The sequence below is a fragment of the Dermacentor variabilis genome, chromosome 8 (genome assembly GCF_050947875.1).
Source record: "Dermacentor variabilis isolate Ectoservices chromosome 8, ASM5094787v1, whole genome shotgun sequence".
In the NCBI taxonomy this organism is placed as follows: Eukaryota; Metazoa; Arthropoda; class Arachnida; order Ixodida; family Ixodidae; genus Dermacentor; species Dermacentor variabilis.
This window is the reverse complement of record NC_134575.1, coordinates 137591854-137605649: the sequence shown is the minus strand read 5'-3', so window position 1 is coordinate 137605649 and position 13796 is coordinate 137591854. Positions and strand designations below refer to the sequence as shown.

Here is a 13796-nt window from a genome sequence, read left to right as displayed (position 1 = left end):
TCGCCTCCCTAGATAACGTTCTAGCGTTAAACGTTGCCAGGTTGAGATTCCAATGGCGGCCTATCCGGACCCAGAGATTCTTAGCACCCTCTGCTGCGTCACAGATCTGACCGCCGCCGTGGACACTTGCTTCGCAGGTGCTAGGGACTGAGGGCCGGGGTTTGATTGTTGTATTTATATGGGAGGTTGTGGCTAAGTACTGCATCAGGGTGGCCAATCCTGCTCTGGTGAGGGAGTGCATTACCGGTTCTGGTCACCGGAATCAGGCCGCACTCCAGGCCTGTTGATGGAGTTTTATCAACGCACAGAGTTTCTTTAGTCCGGTGGATAATTGCGCGGCATCGGGATTCGAACAACGGTCTTCTTGCATGCGAGGCGGATGCTCTACCTCTGGGCCACCCCTGCACCACTATCATTGCCTTTTAATTGTTACCTGTTTTTCGTTGCAGATATTTGCCCGGGAAGCACTTATGCACCTACATGACGTCTTTAGCAGAGCGTTGCTCTTCCCTGTCACATGAGCGTGACAACACTCCCGGTATTAAAAGGATAACACCAATTTCCATGCGAATTACAGATATATGTACTAAATATTTTTGACGCATGACAAGCAGTTTCTGCAGTTGCGACAGACATTTAGGACGTCGCGACAAAAGTTCTGACTTCGTAAGAGCAACATTGCGTCGTGGCAACAATTCTGAAGTTGCAACAAAAGCTCTATCCCGACAATAGATGTGACGTCGCGACAGAAACTCTCTGTCGCGATGTTGCCGTAGCGACAGACACTTTCTGCGCGGTGTTAGAGGTATACAATTTCCGATAACAACTGCATAGGCTCTGACGTCACGACAAAAGCGCTGTTGATCGCGACAGTTTAAATTTTATGTAACTTTAGTAGTGGGCGTGTACACTGCACTTTTGTCTTACGCGGTATTCAAAGGCGCGTTCTCCGCATCCGACAATGCTGACAACACCGATACCGGTATGGGCGCTAACGGGACCAATAACTTAGATACGTCGTAATTGTGCCGTAATGATGCAACACAAACAATCGCGCTACCGGGCTCCGCAATGTTATTGCTGATCCAAATCATTGCATCTGCGGCAAAGGCTGCATATCAATTTTGTTTTATTTTGTAACATGCGACGCAAAGGCCTGCGGACTTGCACGTATTGTTGCGCTACACATTAGTCATACACCTAGAAGTATAATAAAAGCTTTTGCCTACTGCACAAGAAGTTTTTGGTTGTTCCACAAACCTGCATGAAAATTCGTTTCGCTTGGATGTAAGTATTCTGACGAAGACCCTGGCGTGAGAAGTCATCGCGCTCTCTGAATGAGCACTTTTCCACGAATTCTCATGTAGCTATTTGCACTGAACCATCAAAGTATATACGCGCTCAAAGGTGTAGAGAGCGACAGACAGCTGCCAAAATTAGCACTAACAATCCTTACAGCGTCCCAAGTCACAGGCGTGTATTTCTGAATTTTTTATCTTAGATATCGCCGAGCAAGATAAACGTTCCACCACTTCACGGAGTAGTTGTCGGTAGTAATAAAATGTTTGCTGTTTTATGGAGGCGCCAGTTCACGTCACCGAGTGAAAGGGCACCTTCGCTATGAACTTAGAAATGTAAACGCCAGCGTAGACAGAGGTTCTGACTGTTGATGTGGTCCAAAGGCAAGAGCGCAAACACATTCGGGAACGCAGTTTGTGGAAATAGCGAATGATCGATGGCAGCTTCGAACCAGTTGTAACTACAAGTTTGCATTTTATTCAGATGACTGTGCACCTAAAACATTTTTATAATGAATGTGATATTCTCATTGTGGATATGCGCTGATCCTTACCACCCTTCTGAAGCGGAAGCAGTATTTTCGCCTAAAGATTGAACAGTGCTTCTTCATGTGTGTGACTGTCCATGTGGCCACGATTCTGTAGCTATACGCAAATGGTAAATCTTATATTGCGTTTCACGGCACACCAATAATATAATAAAATTAAAAACATTCGGCGTGGCGCAAGGGTACGCTGTTGGATTCAGAAGCTTTAGGTTGTAAGCTTGAATTTCCAGCAGAAAATGTTGCGTATTTACTTTTTCTTTGTTTGTTTTACTTTTTCATTTTTACTTTTTGAGACTAACAAATATATGTCGTCCTAAAGAGCTCTCCGTCATATTTTTATCACATAACCATCGAGAACTACAGCAGGTCAGACTACAGGACATCTGAAAGTGCGGTAGCCTAAAATTTTCTACTCGGTTCTTCAACTGGGTTCCATTAGAGCCCTGGAAAACCTTGGGACTTTTGTCCAGTACACAGTGGTCTGTGTGGTTTATAGGAATGTGAAACGTCTGCTGTTCGTGGACAGTTTATTTGGCATATGCCTATATGGAGTATGCAGGGCAACCAAAGTTCAGGTCGGAATACCTATCAGGCAGCGCATGATGCAGTTTAGAGCGAGTAAAAGCAAAGCAGAGACATTTGAAGCAAACTGCCAGATGTAAAAAAAAAAACTCTCAACTGGTGTACCTCTGTCGACTTTGAAGTCCTACGTAAAAACCTTACAGAACATGCTCAGCGATACATTGTTGAAGGAGACTGATGCGAAAATGAAGAGTAATAATAAAGGCCGGCAGAGGTAATTATTTTTTCTTATTACAAATGTGGTATCCTCTGGGGCCTTGTTCATCCAAATTGGAAGGTAACATGTAGGTTATGCTGTCGAGATGTCTTGCAACCCAATTTGTTGTCTGTTGGGTGGTATGCTGAGGAGTACAAATTCAAGCTGTAGTTCGCGTAACTGTTCCAGCACGTTCTTTTTTGCTGCCATTCAATTTACACGGACGCTCACGCCGAGAACACGCCGTCTGTGCTGCTGTTGCCGCGCTTGCCCGGTCGACACTGCATGCCCGTCTCGCCCGCGGAATATTTGAGAGCCTCCAGATATGCGGGGTATGCTCAGATCTAAAAACCCTGCTGAGATGCCGGCGCACCGTCAACGCTACGCTTGATCATCTCCGCGGCAGAGCTAGGTCGGCGTTCTGCATTCCGCTGCAGGCATGAAGGTGTTGCGCACTCCATTGTATGCAGTCTAGCGTTCCTAGTTATCTTTGATGTGGACGTGATTATGTTGTGGCATTACGAAACAGGAGATTCAGCCTAAATAATTCCATAGGAACAAAATTAGCTATCTCACCTGCCCCGATCACTGCTTCATCGCTTGGGAAAGTTGAATCTCCTCAAGGTTCATCGTTCTTTTGAGTTAGTCACGAACAGAAATGAACAGGGACCATGCGCGATTCAAGTGCATACGTCTCGACAAAATCGTAATGGTCATGCGAGATATTGGTGGCCCGCTCCTTCAGAGCTTCTTGGGCGTCCATGGCGAGTTCTACTCCGTGCTTAATTTGTTTAAATAACAGGTTTCGCTTCGATTTCTGTATTTGTCGCGAGCGTCCCAGGGCGAGATGAGGCGTTGGCCTAAAGCGTCATTATTAACCCACAATGACAAACCTGATCATCGCTATGTTCTTGAGTGGCACTTGTGATCAAGCCTCAGAATAATCTTGCTAATATGTAATCATGAAAGAGGCCGGAGGGATCACGCCGTGGTAGTTTAAGAAGCGTAGCATCCCATGTGTTGTGCAGACATGCGGGCTGAGCTGTCACCTCCGGCAGCTTATCTTTTAGTGCAGCTTCGTTGTCCTTGGAGTGTATATTTCTACTTATGAAATAACGATATCATTTATCTTCTTCTATCCTTTATATAGCTTCATTATCTGTGAATTCTTAGCACTGTGGTTGAAAAGCTTTACTTGCTCCAATTCATCCTATTCTACTCGCCAACTCCCCACCAAAAACATGTCACAGCTTTTCAACTGCAGCTGGCAAAGCGTCTCAAGCGGACAAGCGCTTTCTACAAATGTATAGCTCATGCCAGACTCATAGAATGTATTTGAGGGTTTAATGAAAGTCCTATTCATAAATTAGCGGCCTATTTCCGAGCGGTCTATAATGCATGAGGTTTATACACTTTGGATGTGTTCTAGTTGAGACTTTGTGAAGTCGTGGTTAATTCCGAGTTAAAAAACTCATTTTTCAATATTTGAGATATAGTTTTGCGAATATGAAGATCTTACGTTGGTGTCATAAATTCTAAATACACTTACCACAAATAACAAATTTTACCTGTTCCAGTTAAATGCAAGAAATATTATCGAAATTAGAGCATTGATTACCGAGAAAAGGGCTTTCTCTGTTCTCATCGATTTACGTAAGGGATTTCGTGCACAAGCTTCCACCAAATGAGCTCCAATTCCAAAATTCCAACCGCCAAAATCATCAATTCGCACATGTACGTATGCATAGCGGGCATCTATTTGTGGAAAATGCTAATAGTTTGAGAGAGAGAGAGAGAGAGATGCAAAAAGAGAAAGGCAGGGAGGTTAAGCAGAGTTAAAACCTCCTCTTTGCTACCCTGCACTGTGGGAAGGGAAAGGGAAAGTAAAGACGGAAAGAAGAGCGTGACAAAACCAAAAGCGTGAAAAAAAGTAAAAAAATAGACGGACTGGGATCATTAAAGTCTTTCTAATAGGTCACTGCCACGTAAAAAGGTCAACAAAGCCTTGACTGACTTTCTGTGCGACGACAGTTCATGTCGGCATTTCAAGACTGACTGTTCTCAAATGGCCTGTTGTCAAGGCTCAGAACTCCAAGACCAACTTTGGGCCGTCCAGCGAGCCAAGGAAGCCGCACGGGAGCAGCAGCTCCCAGTGGCCATCTAGGCGGCCCCAGGCCCGGGCCTCCCAATCGCCGGATTCCAAATAAAGTTATCACACACAAGGCGTACCAACGCGGTCGCTAGTGACAGCCGGTGCGCACTGCATGGAGGACAGTGGAAAAGTACATGTTCTATAGTCTCCTCGCTGCCGCAGTGACTGCAAACCGCGCTCTCATCCATACCGACTCGGAAGGCGAAAGATCTTGTGTAAGCGACACCAAGGCACAGTCGGCAAAGTACTGCTGGCTCGAGTCGAAAGAGTCCAGATGGGAGTCGACGTCGAAGGGATGGGTCCAGTCAGTGTAGACGTGTATGGTTCAAGCTAATAGGTTGTATAATTATTTACATTATTGTCCAAATATGTTTTTTTCATGGCAGATGAAACGTGAGAAAGGTGCCGACCAATATGGATGGAACTCTCCTGGGAATATCGGGTGCCGAGACGCGCTCTTGAAACAGGGTATCCATCTTGTGATTGTCTTCTCATGATTTAGCTATATTCAAACTGTACTTCACTACATTCTTCGAAGCCTACAAGAATCTTTTACGTTCCCAATAAAATTGTAGTGTGCTTCCTCCACTAAAACACCTTACTTTTGGCTAACAGAAACCGACCCATTATATGTGGTATCACGCGTAGTGAGAGCGCTGGCTGATTAAAATTATTATAAACACTGTTGGAATGTACTTCAGCCAATTGTAAACAAAGAAGTTATTTCTGTCTTCATTCTGTTGAAAGAGCAAGTAATCGATGTGATTTTGATTTCGGCAATTTTCCAGCAAATTCACCCTCGCTGTGCGAAAGCAGTACGTTTAGGCATGAACTTTTACAGGGTATGTTTGCATTCTTTTGAATATCAGAAAAATAAGCCAACGCATCGAATTAGGTACATCAAAACAGCAACCACTATTTTTGGAGCTATGAAAAAACTGGTGGAACGACGTAAGTTGCGAACATTTCAATAGAATGCAAAGATCGCAGCACCATATAGCTACTCACCGAATGCAGGGGTGAGCAACAATTGAAGCACAAGGTACACTTCGGTTCGCATGACACCAAATTTTCACTCAACTAAGGTAGTCCACGTGTCATAGAAGTACGCAGCCTTAAATATAATATGCACGCACATAAAACACACGAACATGAACGCTTCTTTTTGTACCAAAAAAAGCAATCAATACCTTTATTGCACCTGATATCTACTGTGGTTAACATATGATACCTTATAGCTTAACCACTAAAAACAAAATGATCGGGAACCGCTAATGCTTTATCTGACCTTTTGTTCGTTTTTAATTTTCACGTAGAAATGTTAGAACTCCACCTTTGCTGAGGGCTCTTCTCCGATATCATCTAGATCACCATATTTATATGTCTGGCTGGAAATGTTATCTCGAGGTGAGATGCGTTTCTGTTCTCGTCTATTGGGGCATATAATGCTCACGTTCAAGCTGCATTGGAGCATGTACATGGGCATACTACATTATAATCCTTTTAGAAAGTGTAAGGAAAACGTCAAAGGAACTGTCACCTGAAAAATAAGGGTATAAAATCGTGGTCAGTTCTGAACCCGGAGGTGTCATAGTTTAAATGCAGGAGTTAAAAACACTTGTTTGAAATGAAAAACAACAGAACGCAAATGCCCACGAGCAATTTGGTGAAAAGCAGGCACACAAAAATTACTATCTTGATATTACTGAGTGATAACTGTGCAAACCCATCGATAATTCGCACAGCGCTTAAGCAACTAATGGAGTTAACGTTCGAAGCACGAAGTGTTTTCTTCTTGAAGAAGGTTCAGCTAGAGGGCTCCTCGCTAAGTACTTGGAAAAAGAGAAGTCGTTTCTCTCGGTAACCCCTCCGGCACATATTTTATGTTAGTCGTGTAAAGGAAAAATTTAATATCTAGTGACTGCTAGAAGCGCACTTTTCATTAAGGCCGTAGATGTTTATAACAACTATAAAATATTGCCAGTATTCTGAAAACAAAACTATCAAATATACAAGTTTGTAACCAAGCAATGAAATATGATCTAAAACCGACAATATTGATATAATACACACCGCTCTGGAATATACAATAGTTATGTTACCATAATTTTAGGAAACCACTTATAAACGTTGCTCTCTTCTCTCTCTCTGAATATATATATATATATATTGTCACGGTCGGTAATGTGGGAAAAGTAGGACGATGATGGTGACCTTGGAGACGACGAAGAAGAGTGCAGCATTTTCGCTGGTCTACGCTAGTTACTGATTCTTTATCATTGTGCTCATCCCTTACTGCTTCTAGTGATTCTCGCGTGATGAGGACATTTCAATCATAGGTACCTGACTACTTGAGAAGCGTGCGTTTGATTTGGGTGCCTGGCCATAAAGGACTAATCATTAATGAAATTGCAGACTCTCTAGCCAACGCATCGCTAAGTGGCCCGATTCTTCCTTGCTGCCCTTTGGCTACTTATGTTACTGCAGCTAGATTTCGCAGGAGTATCATTATGCAGTCAGTATCAGGCTCCGCAATTACTAACTCTGTGGATTACGGACATCTCCTGCACCCTTGGAACAGAAATTTTTGCCGAACACGGAAAATTGAAGTGTCTATCACGAAGCTGCGCTGCCGTATACCTGCATTGAACTTCTATCTCCACAGGTCTGGTCTGGTCCCCTCACCATTATGCTCATTCTGTGGCGAAGCGGAGACAATCGACCATTTCTTGTTGTCTTGCAGACGTTTTTCTATTATAAGAAAACGACTACTCGAAATCCCGCTTCGCTCTATTGGTCTAACTTTATCAGTGCCTGTGATTCTATCTTTTGGAGCCTCCATTGTTGGGTTCAGCCACAGAAATGTTTGCTTGGCGATCCAAAATTACCTAATTGAAACCAATCGATTTCCATCTTAGATTGATGGTTCTCCCTCCCAACCATAGCTTTTTTTATTTCTTACCTATTATTAATTATTATTGTTATTAATATTATTATTATTATTATTATTATCTTATACCCGGTTTTCATCTGATTATTTCCTTTTTTCTCCAACCACAAAACGTTTATTTTTAAACTCACACGCCCAAATTGTTAACCCCCTTGTTATCATTATTATCTTTAGGCACTTAATTAAACCGCCCGATTCTTGGCCAATCCCCCACTGTGGGTATGTGCCACGGCCACTCAGGACAACAACAGCAACAACAACTGCTGGCTCAGCCATTAAAAGCCATCTGTAAATAGACGCACGCTTCTTCCTTCCCGTACCATCTTTGGCGGGCGTACGGGGTAATCACTGACACAAGACGGAGCTCCGCAGCGGACGTAACCTAGCCGCCATGTCATCCGAAGGAGAGAGTTCAACCACGGCCCCATCGTCGCCACCGACGGTCATCCTGTCCCAGCCTCGTGACCCTGGCATGTTTTCCGGGATCGACAACGTTGACGTCGATGACTGGTCGCAGAATTACGAACGGGTCAGCGCACACAACAGGTGGGATAACACGCTTATACTGGCCAATATAATATTCTACCTCAAGAAAACCGCACGGCTATGGTTCGAAAGACACGAAGACGAGATTACGAGCTGGGACCAGATTTGGGCCAGACCTGGGACCAGGTCTGGGCCAGACCAGATTAGAGATTTGTTCGGCAAGCCCGTGGGCCGCCAACGTGCTGCGAAGAAGGACCTTGGGACCCGTGTACAGACGTCCACTGAATCTCACGTGGCGTATATCCAGGACGTCCTCGCCCTCATTTGGGCGGTGGGCAAGTTCCGACCCTACATATATGGTCGACCATTTATAGTTACAACCGACAACCACGCCCTTTGTTGGCCTTCCTCCCTCAAAGATTCCACCGGACGCCTCGGTCGCTGGGCCCTACCGCTACAGGAATACACATACACTGTGGTCTACAAGTCGGGTCATCTACATCAGGACGCCGACTGCCTGTCTCGTCATCCCGTCGATGTACCGGGCGGTTTAGTGGATGCCGCACCGATCTGCGTTCTTTCGCTCTCAGCCTTGCAAGACATTAGCGCTGAACAACGACGCGATGAGTCGTTACACCCCATTGTCGAACGCCTGCTCTCTGATCCGTCTGGCCCATCCCTTCACATGTTCGTACTACAAGATGGCATCCTGTATCGCCGCAACATGCACCCCGACGGGCCCGAGCTCCTAACCGTCATTCCGTCTCATCTGCGACAGATTGTACTGCAGCGACTGCACGACGTTCCCACCGCTGGACACCTTGGCGTCACGCTGACGTATGACCGAATTCGGCGACGGCTTTTCTGGCCCCGTCTCAACCGCTCCGTCTGGCGCAATATTGCCGCGCGTGAGTCGTGTCAACGCCGCAAAAGACCAGATGTGCCTTCCGCCGGACTGCTGCAGCCTTTCGGTTATACAAGCCGAACTTTTTTTTTGCGTTGGCGTTGATCTTCTCGGACCATTCCCTACATCAAATGACGGAAATAGGTGGATTGCCGTCGCTACGGACTATACAACTCGCTATGCCATTACTAGAGCCCTACCGACCAGCTCTGCCACAGGCATCGCTGATTTCTTGCTTCACGACGTTATCTTGCACCACGGTGCACCTTGTCAACTTCTCACCGATCATGGCGAATACTTTCTTGCCAAAGTCATAGACGACCTACTTCCATCATGTGCTACTAAACACAAACTTACTACCGCTTACCATCCTCAAACTAACGGTCTTACCGAACGCCAGAACCGCACATTAACTGACATGTTAGCAATGTATGTTTTTTCCGATCATCGCGACAGGGACGTTTCTCTACCATTTGTCACGTTCACCCACAATTCCTCGCGCCACGACACAGCTGGATATTCACCCTTCTATCACCTCTTCGGCCGTGAGCCGACTTTGCCTTTCGAGACTCTCCTTTCGACCACACTCGACTCGCCGAGAGAGTACACTCGGGATGTCTTAGCCACACCAACCCAAGCACGCCAGATTGCCCGCATTCGTCTTTCTGCTTTACAGACACGCTAGAAGTGCCGTTACGACCAGCACCATCACGACGTGCACCAGGAACCAGGTGCTCTTCTGCTAGTTTTGTAGCCAACTCGGCGTGTTGGTCTTTCGGAGAAATTCCTCTCGCGGTACTATGGCGTTTACCTCATCCTTCGCCAGGTGACCCCTGTCACATATGAAGTGTCTCCGCTGGATGCCACGGTGCCTTAACCTCTCTCTGACATCATCCATGTCAGCCGCCTCAAACCCTACCTTTCTCATACCGATGAGCCGCACTAGTAAGGTGCTTTTTCCGACGAGGGTGATGTCACAGTCGGCAATGTGGGAAAAGGAGGACGATGATGGTGACCTTGGAGACGACGAAGAAGAGTGTAGCATTATCGCTGCTCTACGCTTGCTGGCTCCGCCATTAAAAGCCATCTGTAAATAGACGCCCGCTTCTTCCTTCCCATAACAATATATATATATATATATATATATATATATATATATATATATATATATATATATATATATATATATATATATATATATATATATATATGTATATATATATATGTATATATATATTGTAGCGAAGAGATTGTAGAAGAGACGCTAGTGGGTTCAGCGCTAGTGGGTCGAGCGCTCCTGCTCAGCAACGGCTCTCGTGCTTGGAAGCTGTGACTGCCCTGCCCGTCGACGTTGCGCTGCTCCTGAGCTCTGCCAAATAAACACCTTTAGAATTGGTGGAGTGTGCGGGGTAACCTCAGACGATCATCTTGGAACTCCGGTCCCGTACCCTACCATCTACCATGCACCAAGACGCCTCCCAGCAAACGCCTCCTCCTGCACCCACTGCGTGTCCCGGGGTGCCTCGTCATCGCGACCCTCCTATCTACACTGGAGCGGACGACACTGACGTGGACGAATGGCTCACGGCGTACGACAGGGTAGGCGACCATAACAAGTGGGATGAAGCAGCCAAATTGAGCCATGTTCTGTTCTACCTCGCTGGAGTGGCCAGCCTGTGGTATAACAACCATCAAGCAGAGTTCCAGACATGGTCGGAATTTAAGACTTCCCTCGCCGATGTATTTGGTCGCCCTGCTGTTCGCAAGCTGCGTGCCGAGCAACGTTTGCGAGAACGAGCTCAACAGCCAGGCGAAACATTCACCAGTTATATCGAAGATGTCCTGGATCTATGCAGGAAAGTCGATTCGACCATGGCGGAGTCTGATCGAATCCGAAACATACTGAAGGGCATAGAAGACGACGCCTTTAACATGTTGCTGGCCAAAAGTCCACGCTCTGTGGCTGAAATTGTCACACTGTGCCAGAGCTATGAAGAACTCCGCAGGCAGCGGTCACTGAACCGTCGATCTCTACCGCGTGACGAACACCTCGCTGGTTTGGCTGCCATGTCCACCCAGGCAGCGTTGCTCGCAGAAATGAAGGCGTTCGTCCGCGAGGAAGTTGCCCGGCAACTCTCGTTGATGGATTTTGCACAGCCGCAGTCGGTACACGCGCCTACGCCAAGTTTTGCGCCTCCGCTTCGCCGCGTCATAGCGCAAGAACTGCACGAGGTTTTGCCTGAGCACCACCAGCGTGTTCCTGCGGCTGCGCCTCACAGCTACGCCGAAGTCATGGCCAGGCCCCAACAGATCCCGACGGCTGTGCCACTCAGCTACGCGGAAGTCGTCACCCAGCCTCAACAACTCCCTCAACGGGGACCTCTCACGTACGCCGAAGTCCTCGCTATGCCCCGACAACAGCCTGCTATGCAATCACTTCACCAGGCGCCACGTCCAACGCGTCCTTCCACATGGATGGGACCTGCCGCAACGACTCGGTGGCGTACAGCGGACAATCGACCAATATGTTTTGCGTGCGGCTATGCAGGCCACGTCGCACGCTACTGTAGTCGCGTGCAGTCACCTAGCGCTACACCTTATGGGCCAAGTTCTATGGCGGGTTCTCCGCGCCCTTATTACGACGACGAACCTCGGGCTGCGTCACCACCATTCCGCCGGTCCGCCAACATCCGCCGCTCAACTTCTCCACGCCGACGCTCCCCATCACCGATGCGGCCTCGTCCCGAAGCTGGGGATGAGGAAAACGAATTGTCGCAGTCCATGAGGCAAGGGTTGCGACGCCGTCGAAACGCGGAAGTCCTCAACGTAGCCCGACCAATGTGATAGACCTGTTAGTTGACGGTGTGCGCACATATGCCCTCGTGGATACCGGAGCCGCTGTATCAGTTATGGACGCAAAGCTTTGTCGCTTCCTTCGAAAGGTTACGACGCCCATTGCTGGATTCGCCCTCCGCACAGCAGGCGCACAGCGTATTCACCCGATTGCGGCGTGCACCGCTCGTGTTCTCATCGAGGACGTTGTATACGCCGTCGAATTTATTGTGATTTCCTCGTGCTCCCACGAAGTTATCCTGGGGTGGGACTTTCTCGCCCTCCACGATGCCGTCATTCATTGCGCACGGGCCGAACTAGAACTGTCACCGATCTCAGATATGACGCTTGCCGATAATGCTTCTTTTGCAAACAAACTACTCGTCAGACACGACACCAACGTTCCCCCCAACTCTTCAGTGATTGTATCAATGCATTGCAGCAGCCTCTCTGACGCCATCGCACTACTTTCTCCATCAGGCCGCTTTTACACTCGAAAACGTCTGCTGCTGCCTTTTGCGACTGTGAACGTCAAACAGGGCTCCACAGCTATTTTTGTCTATAACCCCTTCTCATACCCTGTGATGCTGCTTCAAGGCGAATGTCTTGGCCACGTGGAAGAGATCGACGCCGTACAAATTACGGATGTTCCCGAAGACACGTCCTGCGCCTGTTACAACACGCTCGGTTCTCTCGCGACGTCCGACCCTTTGCCCGCAGGTGTGTTCGATTCATCTATTGCCGATGGCCTCACCCCACCTCAGCGTTCGCAGCTTCTGCGCATCTTAGAAGAATTTCGTTCTTCTTTTGATGTCGAGCAACCTTCCTTGGGCCGGGCGTCTGCTGTCACGCACCATATTGACACTGGCTCCCAACCGCCATTGCGGCAACGACCATATCGGGTCTCGGCCACGGAACGTCGTGTGATTAATGAGCAAGTGGACGATATGCTTCACCGCGAAGTGATCCGACCCTCGAACAGTCCATGGGCATCCCCTGTCGTCCTTGTTACGAAAAAAGACGGCTCGGTACGGTTCTGTGTAGACTATCGCCGCCTGAACAAGATCACTCGCAAAGATGTATACCCGCTGCCGCGAATTGATGACGCCATCGATAGCCTACAAGGAGCAGAATTCTTTTCATCTCTAGATTTACGCTCCGGCTATTGGCAAGTACCCATGGCTGACGTCAATAGGCCGAAGACAGCCTTTGTCACACCCGACGGCTTATACGAATTTAACGTCATGCCGTTTGGACTTTGTAATGCGCCAGCAACTTTTGAACGCATGATGGACACAGTCCTCCGCGGTTTGAAGTGGCACACGTGCTTATGTTATCTCGACGACGTTGTTGTTTTTGCCTCTGACTTCACCACGCACCTTCAACGCCTACGGCATGTTTTGACTTGCTTAGCGAACGCTGGCCTTCAACTGAACCTAAAGAAGTGCCGATTTGCAGCGCGGCAGCTCATGATACTAGGTTATGTCGTCTCGAAGGATGGAATCCTCCCCGATCCAGCCAAACTTCGTGCCGTAGCTGAATTTCCTAAACCGACGTCCGTCAAAGAACTGCGCAGTTTTGTAGGTTTGTGTTCCTACTTCAGGCGCTTCATTCGCAATTTGGCCGCCGTCATATCACCCCTGACGAAGCTCCTTGGCAGCAACGGACCTCTCCATTCGTGGTCGTCCGAGTGCGACGAGGCGTTCACTAAGCTCCGTCGTTTGCTGACGTCTCCTCCCATTTTGCGCCACTACGATCCAACGGCACCTATTGAGGTACACACAGATGCCAGCGGTGTTGGCCTCGGCGCTGTCTTATCACAGCGCAAAGAAGGGTTTCCTGAATATG

The 13796-nt window shown here is 47.6% G+C and overlaps 1 protein-coding gene across 1 annotated transcript in view; it reads right to left on the bottom strand.

Moving 5' to 3' along the window:
- The window catches only part of LOC142591298 (uncharacterized), a 99395-nt gene extending 93435 nt beyond the window's left edge, over positions 1-5960 (bottom strand). Inside the window, exon 1 of the mRNA XM_075703625.1 lies at positions 5785-5960. Within this exon, the coding sequence (XP_075559740.1) occupies positions 5785-5836 (52 nt within the window). The 5' untranslated portion in view covers positions 5837-5960. The remainder of the gene's footprint in view (positions 1-5784) is intronic.
- Between the last annotated feature and the right edge of the window lie 7836 nt (positions 5961-13796).